The sequence below is a fragment of the Amaranthus tricolor genome, chromosome 10 (genome assembly GCF_026212465.1).
Source record: "Amaranthus tricolor cultivar Red isolate AtriRed21 chromosome 10, ASM2621246v1, whole genome shotgun sequence".
Taxonomy (NCBI): Eukaryota; Viridiplantae; Streptophyta; class Magnoliopsida; order Caryophyllales; family Amaranthaceae; genus Amaranthus; species Amaranthus tricolor.
The window spans coordinates 6,588,368-6,600,811 of record NC_080056.1 but is presented as its reverse complement, the minus strand read 5'-3'; the positions used below and the strand labels follow the sequence as shown (position 1 = coordinate 6,600,811).

General features: G+C 33.5%; 1 protein-coding gene across 2 annotated transcripts; it reads right to left on the bottom strand.

The window, feature by feature from the left end:
* Positions 1 to 5,024: 5,024 nt before the first annotated feature.
* On the bottom strand, positions 5,025 to 12,368 carry LOC130825593 (uncharacterized). 2 transcript variants are annotated; one of them, XM_057690902.1, is made up of 6 exons: positions 11,432 to 12,368; positions 9,523 to 9,904; positions 8,562 to 8,758; positions 8,304 to 8,445; positions 8,039 to 8,198; positions 5,025 to 5,274 (listed from the first exon to the last, which is right to left on the bottom strand). In XM_057690902.1, the coding sequence occupies exons 1-6, from the start codon at positions 11,491 to 11,493 to the stop codon at positions 5,252 to 5,254; spliced, it is 966 nt and encodes a 321-aa protein (XP_057546885.1). In that variant the 5' UTR covers positions 11,494 to 12,368; the 3' UTR covers positions 5,025 to 5,251. The 2 variants fall into 2 exon arrangements, with proteins under 2 accessions (XP_057546885.1, XP_057546883.1); XM_057690900.1 differs by lacking the exon at positions 5,025 to 5,274 and adding an exon at positions 5,293 to 6,124.
* Between the last annotated feature and the right edge of the window lie 76 nt (positions 12,369 to 12,444).

Sequence of the window (12,444 nt, the reverse complement as noted above, 5' to 3'; positions counted from 1 at the left end):
GGTAAAAAATCGCATCGTGTTGCCTCATAATGTCATTGATCATGCGTTTATCCATGATGGGAATGATATATAGAAGGTGGAACCTCACATCAAGTTTTATAGATGTCGTTAGGTTATGAGTTTTATGACATCAAATTCAACTAATCAACTCCGTCTAAGTTAATTAATAGATCATAACATGTTAATTGATCGACTTGACCCTTGTTAGCCCATGGGTGTGTTATTTTAAGCTAATGTGATCAATCTATCTAATCAATCTAGCTGCCAGCGATCTAAGTTAATTGATTGGTTTTTCATTCTATTTCGTCCTATCTAAGTCAATCATGACAAGTTAACATGTAAATCCATCTACGTTGATATGTTTGATTTTAAATGAGGTTTTCGAAAACTAATCAACTCGATTTAAGTTAATAAATTTATTTGATCATAAGTCTAATTTTTCAACTTGATAAATCGATTATAATTAATTAATATATTTGATCATATCATGTTAATTATTTCTATTTGATAAATCAACTCGTGAATTATTCTAACGAGTATCTTTTTGGGTGTAATTTATAGACTTTTCAATTTCAATATAGAATTATATAAATACCAATAACATTATAACATTGTTTTTTTTTGGCAAATAAAATAATAGTTGCATAATTAGAAGTATATATATATATATTTTAGAAATAAGAATGAAAGAGGTTTATTTATTAAAATTAAGAAGTTTATTTAGAAACCATTAAATCAATGAATTACTCATATTTTAAAAAAAAATTTAGTTGTAAAAAAAAAAAAACACATAAGATTATCCCATTGGTGCACAACCTCAATACATGGATTGTCAACTTGGCAAAAGGCATGATAAATCATAACCCTTCATTTTGAAATCAATTAATCTAAACCATTGATTAAACATACTCTAATATATTTAAAAAAAAAAAAAAAAAAAAACTAATATGAACCGTTAGATCAAGGGATCTAATCTAAACCGTTGATAAGCCCAAAACATGCTAACCCTAATTCAATCCCATACCCAGACCCCAGTACCACGCGCCGTTCATTACTTCATTTTCATCTTCCGTTCTTTCTTTCTCTTTCGTTTCATTTTCTTGTTCCAGCTCCTCGCAGGCTCGCCTCCATTCTCTCCCTAGCGCTTTCTTCTTCAAATCTGTTCATCTTCACCCTAGAGTTTTAGGTATTTCTACTCCTCAAGTTTAGTTCATTGATTTTCGTTTAATATCTATCAAATCTGTTCATCTTTGTTTTTTGTGTTTAAAATCTTTGTTCGATTTGATTTTGTGTTCTTCCATTTTCGATTTGATTTGATTTAGTCTTCTTCCATTTTTTTTTTGTTCGATTTGATTTTGTATTTAATTTTCTGGGTTTAATGTGTTCGTTTAGGGTTAGATTTAGGGTTTTTTGTATTTAATTCAGTCGAGACTCCAGGTACTCCATTTCTTTGGTTTTCTTTAATTTTTCTTTAATTTGGTAGTGATTTCAATGTATTTTGTGGTTTTATTGTGTTGATTGTTGAAGAAAATATCAATATCTTGAAGGAATGATCAATTTCTGTTTTCAATTCTTGAAGAAAATATCAATATCTTTGTGGGTACTGGAGTATTGCTGTATTGGTTTTGATTATTGTTCGGTATCGGTATTAGAGGCTATTAATATCAATATCGGTATTGGTTTCTGAGTTCCAAACAAGGTTGCTGTTCAACCAAGCATTCAGTAGAGGTCTGCAAATCTCGATGATTCTGGCCGGGAAGAAAGATCGTGGCCAAAATATGGGAGACCTATTGAGCAATTGACCTGTAATTTACAGAAGAATGAAAAAATACCCAAACTTAATTTGGTTTAAGCTAAACTACCTAACCTAAGCTCAGAAGTCAGAAGAAGCTCAGCATCTGGGTATTTCTGGTGTTAATAATTTTTTTTATTCAGATTAGATCAAATTAAATTTAATTATTTATTTTTATTATTGTTGGTGTTAATAATTTTTGTTATAACTTAATTACTACCTTGTGCATATTGTCTATAATTATTTGTATTTGGTCATTTGGTGAGCTAGGTTGTATTAAAATAAATTTTTAGTTGGTTGATTTTCGAGTCATATTACTTTTGGGTTTGATATAAAATTTTATTTGTTGAATACCTAATATTTCATAATCGGATTAAATTAGCAAGTGGTTTTTATATCTATTATACTAACAAAATTTAGAGGAAATCCTATTTTTATTTCTTTTCTAATATGGCTTCACTGAACTTCATAATAAATGTTACTAGTATTAAATGAAGATTATAATGCAGTTGTTACTTGTTATATAATTGTTACTAGTATTTATATTGGACGGATCAGGCTGTAGTAAAATAAATTATTGTTTTTTCAGTCATGTCACTTTTCCGGTTGGATACCCAATCATATTTGTTGAATACCTAATATTTTAAAATTGAATTTGCTCAACATATAATTAAAATCAAATTAACCGTAATCTAGATTTCAACCTAAATCCCTAAATTTGTCTTTCTAATATAAAAATCTAACTATAAAAGGAATCGAAAGACCTTTAAAAACTCATTTTGAAACAAATTTAAAAGGTGTTAAGACATTCTGTATTTTATGGTTATTATAACTCTTATCGGGTTCTTGGAAGACCTGTTGTCATATGTGTTTTTGGAAAACAGAAGGATTTAGATATTATAAATCTTTGTTTCATTTTTTTGGTAGAAATCAGGTGATAAGAGTTAAAATTTGCTGTAATTTGCACAGTTTTGTGTTCTTTGCTGCCTTGACTATTTGTGCTTGAATATAGGGTTTATTTTTGTTTGAAAATAACCCATGGTGTTATTTTTTTTTTTTAAGGTATGGCTGACCCTGCTGTGGTTGTCCCCGAACAAAGAAGAGTTGTTAAACATAAAAAAATTACGTCACCGGTTTGGGATCAGTACCATGTATCGTACCCCAATGACGTACGGACGGTAAAGTGTAAATACTGCGATTATGAGGCGGCAGCACCAGGTAGTGCAGGTACAACTAATTATAAACGTCATACTGGTGGAGCAGTTCCTTACAGATTATTGAAAGGCGGTGTCGCATTGAGGACTAGGAGCAGGAGATCTAAGGTGGTGATGGAAGAGGAGGAAGAAGAGAAGGAAGGAGATCTAAAGTTATTTTGTATTTTGTTTAAGTGATGATTGATGTTTAGTATCTGAAAAAAATGTAATGGATCTATTTTAAATTTCGTCTAAACTATTAAATGAAATGAAAGTGGTTTATCAATTTCATAGGTTAATATTTTGTATTGGTTTATATTGTTATATGTTGATTTTAATACAGTATTAATTAGTCAGGAAATTAACCTGAACTTGGTAATTATATTGGTTGCAAAGTATGAACTATGTTTATGCAATTTTGCAATTTCTGAGTTTTGTAAAATTTATACTTAATTTTTTAGAAAAGAAAAAGGCTTTACTAAATTACTGAGTTAATATATATTAACTTATAATTTATATATTTATTTTATAAAAATTTATATTTAATTTAATTTTTATCATATAGAAATAATATAATTAAGTTTAATTTAATTATTTTATATAAAATTTTATTATATTTTGACAACTTAGAAGAATTATGTAGATAAGTTCGGTCCAAAACAGGTTCGGTACAAAACAGGTTCCAGGTTCGGTACAATACAGGTTCGGTACAATATAGATTCGGTCAAAAACGGTCGGTTAAAAACGGGTATTAAGCGGGTCGAAAACAGGTTTCGGTCTGAAAACAGGTTCGGTATCGGTCGGTCACGGTATGATAAAAACAGGTCGAAAACGGTTTTCGGTTTTAAACAGGTTCGGTACCGGTCGGTTTCGGTATGTGTAAAACAGGTCGGAAACGGTTTCGGTCACCATTCGGGTTCGGTAGCGGTCGGTATCTGGTCACTTGTATTCGGTCAAAAACGGGTTCGGTATCGGTCGGTAACAAGTCGGTAAAACAGGTTTCTGACCACATTTACAGCCCTACATATTACTGAGGACTCCTTGTATATAAGTGTGTTTTCTGAGTGATTTTTATGTTGTTATTTTGATAGACTTTTACTTTTGATTTTTTAATTGGATAAATCAACAAAAATATGATAAATGTCTTTTTAACCCAACTAACTAACTTTTAAGTCAATACAAAAAACTATTACGAGTAGATATTTTAATTGATTTTTTGGTTTACCCACATTTTTTCTAATAAACAAACAATAACGAAAAAGAAATTTACCAAATATTTCAATAATAGCTGACTTAGACAACTAGCTGATCAAATAAAAAAAAACTCCAACCAACAGTTTGAAGTAATAGCCATTTGCGAAACAAAACTTCATCACAATTCACATCGAAGGCCTTCCTTGGCGTATGCAAGTAAATAGGTAAGAACAGACTAGGGTCGAAAACCCTATTCGGACCCTATTAGACTCTATTTGGACCCTATTAAACCCTATCGTATCCGGTTCAATAGAACTTTTAAGGTTCAAATTCAAACCATAAAAATTTAAGTGTCCAATTCATGGTCTAGATTTTACACTTGAAATTCACTAATGTAGTGTTTGGGAACAAGTATTTCATTTCAAATTATGAATTTTAATTATAAAATCATAAATAAAGAATTTGAGAATGATAAGGTTTGGATAGTCATTTTCAAATCCTCAATTTTAACTACTTTGAAAGCAATGATAAAATTTGATTCAAATCCAAATTTGAAAATTTTTAATTTGCCAAACAATAAATTTGGGCCAATTTCAAATTTTCAAATGAAATCATTATTCCCAAACATAGCATAAAAAAGTTTTTTTTACGGGAATGGTTCAGGTGTGGACCCAAACTAGACCCTAAGAGTATGTATCGATTTCTAGATCCTTAAAATTAGAGCCCGAATCTGAACCAGACCCGACCCTGTACATACAATAACCATCTCTGTTACTCCCATATCACAAGCTAGGAGCCTAGGACACTTGAAACAAGACTTATCCCTTCTAAACTTATTTCACATCTTTTAAAACTGTGCCCTTTTTATATCATTCAAACAATTGTTTTATTTACAATCAATTTTACAAAGTTCGGGCCAGTTTGTTATCGTTTTTTGTTTTCAGGTTTCAGTTTTTTTAAAGCTAAAAACCAAAAAACATAAACCACATTAATACTGAAGCCCGGATAAACAATAAACATCAACACTGTTGAGCCACCTTATTCGGACACTTCCTTCCCTTTTCAGCAATCATCACTGCTTCACGGATAATCTCTCTGTTGACAAGGAAATATCAACGCATCAGTAATACTGTAATGGCATAAAGGGTTTCAAATTTACCAAATCGATATTACTGCGTTGTCAAGATGAAAAAAACTGCATTTTAAGCTTATTCAAGGAATATCTCATAGTTTAGACAATATTTCACGGTATGACAATCATATTACTCATGTTGTTGCATCTCGTATTGTTACTGTACTTGTGAGTGTTACCGCATTCTTGCCCTATGTAATGGTCATGAAACCGCTTTTGTGATTTCGCGGTTATGATGCGACCTAGTTGAACTATGTTAAATCTTTCACAACGTAGCTGATATATTAAACTATGATCTCATATAACAAACAAGACACACCCATCAAATACAAGTACATGCAGTATGAACTTTATCTTGTTTCATATAACTCATAAGAATTACTACATTTCCATTTACTTTGTCAAGGATGTTAACCAAATATCTAATCTATTTTAGGCACTTCGTCAACCATGTTTCCCAAATAGCTAACAAATCAAAGGATGCATCTAGCGAAGCTCGTATCACCTTTACTTCCTGTGTAGCTCAAAATATTTTCTTTGTGGGGAAATTCAGAAGTTCCAAGACTCTTGCCTATCTCTAATCTACACCGACTTGCATGCGTGCATCTGTGCATGGCAAGGGTTTCTATACAGATTATTTACCGAGCCTATATAAAGGATGGGCTCGGTTTATATTGTGTGTAAAGATATTTGGTCAAGTGGCATTAGTGGCGTCTGCACAAGGGCTGTCAACCTTGAGTAACGCATGGGTCAGCAAGGTGGGATAAAACGTAAGATTGAGAAGGCAGCATCCGCAAGCCAGAAGTGAATTTCCTGTTAGAAATGTTCAATAATCAAGTGAATATTTTTGTAAGTCTTTTAACGTAATTGCGTCAGTATATAACAAGACGTTATTTAGTCTACATTGAGTAACATTTATGTTTTACTAGAGACCAATAAACGTCATAAGAGAGCTATTTGATAGTTGTCCGAGCTTAATGTTACTAATTCTATTGGGTCACACTATATCAATGTGTGAGACCATTTTGTGTGTTTGAACCTATAGTAGTCTAGGTCATGTGACTAATCTAGTTGGACTAGATAATAGTCATAATTTTATTATTTAATATAATGGTTATATTAAGTTTTGTAACTCCCACCATTACTTCTCATTTAAGTGATGGACTTTATGAGAATATTTTGATTCTCTTTAGAACTAAATATTAAGTGTATGTAAACGTCTACTAAGTTAATGAAAAGGCTTTTACATCCAATTTTCATGTGCTATAAAGAAGAATTTTGAGTAGTACATAAAAGTGTGAAAAAAAAAAAGAAAAACCGCATACTTGTGGCTTTTGTTTTCCGGCTGATTTTGTCGAAAAGAAAATTAGTTTTCCATTGTTGGCTTATACTATATTGGGATTAACTTCTCAATATTGAAAAGAAAGTGGGGTTGAATACAAGAGTTGTATACACACAAAATTAGTTTAAGAATTGTTCTTAAACAACGTACTAATATACGGGGTCTTACGAGACGTTGTGGGTGGACTACACTAGAGGAACTTCATTTATGGTTCTTGTCTCGGGATTATATTTAGCTAGTGGATTCACGCTACAAAAGTATAATTTCTCATCCCAATATTTACTTGTTTCATTTCATGTCAATAATTGGGTCTTGGGAAGGTTTTAGTTTTCTGCGTATTAAAAGTTAACATTACTAGAATTCTACACCTCCCTTCAGAGGAATTAACGTCTAGCCAGTAGTGAGTGACTAGACACGCGAACCTCATCCGAGTCGGGGATTGTCTAGGCAAGTTGATTTTGTCAATAAACATCTGTTTTTGTCGAAGGTAAGTAGATCGTGTTTTCCAAAAATTTTGTGCACCAAGATAAATTATTGGTATCAATTGTTTGAGGTATTATTTAGTTTAAAATTTGAGATATGGTTAAAACTTGAGGCTGAAAGAAAAGAGTGTTTCTTTGTGTTGGTTTTTTATTTTATCACTAGAACAGGGCAAGTGCATGTGTTGGTAGTGACCGCATAGCGGTAGAAAACTCGACTTAGAAAATATAGGATTATGGCTGATAAAATCACCACAAAAGAGTCATCTGCATACAAAGTTGATGTATACGCTAGTCGACATCTCTCTAATTCTTCAATGTGGGATCACATGTAGGTTATATTTCTAATAATGGCGTGCTAAGGTTGAAGGGTGGAGCAAGATGGATACTCTGATTTACTTCAGTTTCTTCGAGTTTTTATCAGTTGACAACGCAGAAAAAGGTCTGAAGTTACTGGTTATACAAGTTCTCGGGATATTGCTGGAGTCGTAAAGGTAAAATTGATCTGATTCTTCAAGTTGTTCGAGTATATCTTAACTAAGTTTGAGGGCGAGGTTTTCTTAAGGATACCTCGAGTATACCTCAGTAAATAGTAGTATTGTATCAAGCTTGTACACAAGTTTCTACACAAATAGATCAGTAAAGCTTTATCATACTTGAATCTATTTTGCACCGATTGCTGAGCCTCCGAAGAGGAAAAATGGTTTTATAACTTATTGCTGCGCCTCCGATTGCTGCTAAACACAAACGTAACAATAAGACCGAAAAGCACAGCAAAAGAGGTTGTCTCTAAAACCATCCCTTGACCGACATGGCGATAAATATTTTCTATGAGAAAGGAAGTTGTTGCAAAATGAGAAATTCTTAGGTGAAACTCAATCATAGATAATGGAGAAATAGACTCACTTATCAGCTCATAGGTGACGATCATTGATGTTCCATAGAGCGACATATTTAAAAACCGAGGTCCAAATCCTCTGTAGAATCCCAGCCATCCATTTTCTTTAAAAAGTGCCTTGGCTGTTTTAGTCACCGAAGGTCTTCCATCTCCATAGTTATCCATTACCTATAAGTACAATTTAGGCTCTGTTTGGTTCAACTGATTTTCACTGATTCAACTGATCTTTACTGATTGTCACTGATTTTTACTGATTAAAACAGAATAACTCACCTGAAGTCGTGTCTTGACTGTATCTACGGGAGTAGTAATCACTGAGGAAACAGCGCCAGCAACCAAGCCCGCACTGCCTTGAACAGTTACCATTTCGACAGAAGATGGCTTTTTCTCCATATCATCCCTATATCCCAAGCTCCTACAATTTCAATAAGAGTTAAGAATACGATTTAAGATCAAACGAGAACTGCTTAACCCGGACTACACCAAAGAATGAAAAGAGAAACTATAGGCCGAATAACAGTAAAATTTTACCTCCACATAATGTGTTGCGCAGCACCATACGTACCCCACCAAAGCGCAGACGCAGGGGACTGAGTCAAAGCAGTGAGTCCAAACCCTCTGTAGATGCCGCGAATTCCCTCAGACCTCACCACCTTTTGTATAACATCGAATGGCCCATTGCACGGTATGGTTCCTGGAAGTCCTTGTACCATTAGCCTTTGGCACACCTGTGAGTCATATGAATCCTCAAAAACACAAGAAAAAAAATGAATCCTCAAAGAGCTTGTGAGTCATATGAGAACCGTGGAGGCTAATCGCTTAAAAGACAAGGAAGATTTAACAACATTAACCATTTCCCAAAAGGTGATTGCGACAAATTTTTTTCCTTTTACATATTAAATGTTTAGGAGAAGAATTGAAACAAGACACAAGAGCATGAATAGGGATGGAAAATTGTGCGGGTGGATGCAGTATGAAGTCCCCCATAATTTTCATACCCACGCCTGCCCACCTGAGTACGCATTCAAATTCATCCCCACCCGCTATGGCCAACTGGGTATATCATCATGAGTATAACCACCTTATTCCCGCCTCACATTCACTCCAAATCCGCATTATATACTTTATAAATCCTTATAGATTTAATTGCAAATTCAATTTTGTTTAAACCATACATTGTAATAAAATAAATTAATATCCTTAATTTTTTGTCAATAGTTTAAAAATAAAATATACAAAATTGATATAAATTAATATATTTTAGATATTGGGTGGGTAACTATGGGGCGAAGCAGGTGGGTATGGGTTGGGTAAGACATTATACCGACCACCAATCCACTATCCATGACTTTTCATACCCATACACGCCCACTACCCACCAAAATCATCCCCATATCCGCTCCAACTAGGACGAATACGGTGCGAAACCCGTATAATTTTATCTGTTTGCATCCCTAAGCAAGAATAGATTTAGGGTAAGAGATTAACGTACCACGTCAAGAGGAACAAAATATACGCAAGAAACTAAGTTCGATAACATGCCTGCCACCCCATTGGCAATGCCAAGACGAGTAGCCTCTTGCATGTGGAATCTTTCGAGATACTTGAACGACATATCCTTATAAAGTTCGAGAGAACTCAAGACCAGAACCCGACCTGGTATTGATCCAATGGCAGAAGTTCCGAAACCTCTGAAAATACCACGAATGCCATCGGTCTTTAATATTTGAGTAAATACTGATATGCCTTTCATCTGATATGGGTCTGAACCAGCCACTTGCATTCTAGTCTTTACAACTGCTGTAGGATGGAGTAAGGCAGACTGAGCTGTGAAAAGAATTGCACCTATAACATGGAATCTTGTCTTGTCCAATCTGTTTCATATGCATAGTTAAACGTCAGAAAATCTATAGTATTATTTGTTTGAACAATCCAACAACAATAGGAAAACCATATTTCAGATGCATTTTGAACATCACCTTTCCAATATCATCCAATCCTCTAAGGGTGGTGTTCAAAAATGGCAATGCCGTAATGGTAATGAATTTTTAGTGTAATTTGCTAGAATAATTGCACGTGAAGTTTCATGCTCGTGCTTGTCCAACAATAATTAGACGTCTCTAATGTGATGGATATTGAATCATGGAATGTGACGCACTCAGTCCCTAAAGCACCTAATCAGGCTAGGAATTAGACATATCGACTTGAAAAACTATGGTAAAAGCTACTACATCTCAAGAGAAGTTTTTGTTTGAAGTCCTGATGTATTTCTAACGATAACAACGATTACAATAAGCGCACACACACTCACAAACACACCCTCTAGTGTTTGGATAAAACAATTGGTACTCTACACATCTCATTCTGAACTTAGAATCCGAAACTTGCACGTGTTAAAACAAAAAAAAACGAAGTTCTGAAAGCTCGATTGAGTGATCGACCAGCTCAAATCGAGCAGACTACCACAGACGACAGACGTTCTGCCAGCTGCTGATCAATTGGCTCGATCAAGCAGCCCCTTGTTTCAGCATATTTTCCCTCTGTGTGCATCCAACTCTTGGGATATGTTTGCCTTAGCTTGCACATCAATACCCTAATCAATGTTACACTTCATCATTAGTGGATGGATGCTTTTGTTGTCGACTCAACAGGAAATCACTAAGGTTTCGAGTTTAGCAAGATAATTTCATATTCCCTTCTATTCTAATCAAATATTTCATTTCTTATTTTTGAAGCTATTCACCAATCACTCATAATTTATATTTTATTTTCAATTTATATGTGAAGTTAGTGAAGTAAAATCTTATTTGATTCGTTTCATTGTATTTTTAAATCTAATTTTTCACTAAGGAAAATTAAAGATATTTAAGATTAAAATTGTGCATCGTCAAGTGTGTAAAACCAATTAACACATTTGATTAGAATAAGCGGGAGTAGGTCAAATGCTTCATTATAAAGAACACAAGTTCTGAACGATTTGGGGTTACGTAGGGTGTAATGTATTACATATATATATAGAATTTAACACCAACAAACTCGTACATAACAATCTCGCTAAAAACATAGTAATGCATAAAAAATCATAATCAATCACCACAAAATAATAAAATAAGCAAAACACAACAAAAATAAATTGCAATTTAAAAAATGTTTAAGTTGGCAAATAACAGTTATGAATCTAGAGTTGCTTAGCAATGATGCACTTTGCAATTTGCTACTGATAGGACATTTGAAATGTGATTATCATTAGCAATCTGAAAGGGACATAGTATGAGTATGTATTACTTACCGATAACAAGTTCAAATACTAGTATTAAAATGGTTTAAATTTGCGAGAGCTTAGAAATTAGGGCATGCAAATGTTGATCATTTTCATTTACAGACTCAGTTGAGTAAATTACCTGCCCCAGTGAATGTTGGTATCTGCCAGTTGAGATGATGTACTTGCCTCTGCAACCTCCATTAATGAATGGACTCAGATCAAACCCTCATATTTCGTACTCCCGGTGTTCCGATGAGATTGAATACGATGCAAAACGACTGGTACAATTCAAATAATTATTTGCTGGGACATTTGAGAAGATTCAGAAAGCTACCTGTTAGAAAAACAAAATCCATGCTAAAACAGAAGCTTCCAGCACTTTTGCCGCCTTCTTTTAACCAACCGCCAGCATTCAGCAATCAGTACCTACCTCCTCTCTCTATCACGCTACTTGCACATGTTCCTTTATTTATTTTTAAACAAATGTGTTCCAAGGGCGGGACTCCATTTTGAGCCCTTAACGGCCTATTGTTGAAAGGGGTTTGCAAGGGTCGGGTTGAAAAGGGATCGAGCCATAAGGGTTATACTACAATTAAAATGGAGCGGATTATAAAAGGAATTAAAAAGGTTAAAAATGAGATTTGTAAATAGCATAATTGATGGATGATTTAATTATTTATAAATGACAATGTCAATAAAAATTATTAACGTTTCAGTATTATAATTATTATAAATTGATCAATAAAGATTATAATAATTTCTGGTAATAAAAATAGATTAAACCAGACGGAGTTGGACTTGAAAAGTAGCCCATGCAAAGCGCATTATAATTTTAAAAGCCCCTTATTCAATCTGGGCACATCAGGAAGTACATAGTTAAGTAGATGTTGAAATGCTTGGCAATTAGCCAATTAGCTTTTTGTTCAAAAAAATATTTGTGTGTTTAAGTTTGCAATTTGCAAAGTCCTAACAGTTACTAGTATTGATCAACGAGAACAAAACAAAGAGCTTGTAAGAGATGATTTATGATGCAATTGACAAATGAATATTAGGAATATTAGCTTAAATTGTTGACTAATTTGAACAGCTGAAAGTATTAATTAATAAGATAACTATTAAATAATTATTTAATAAAAAATATTTATTAGCTAT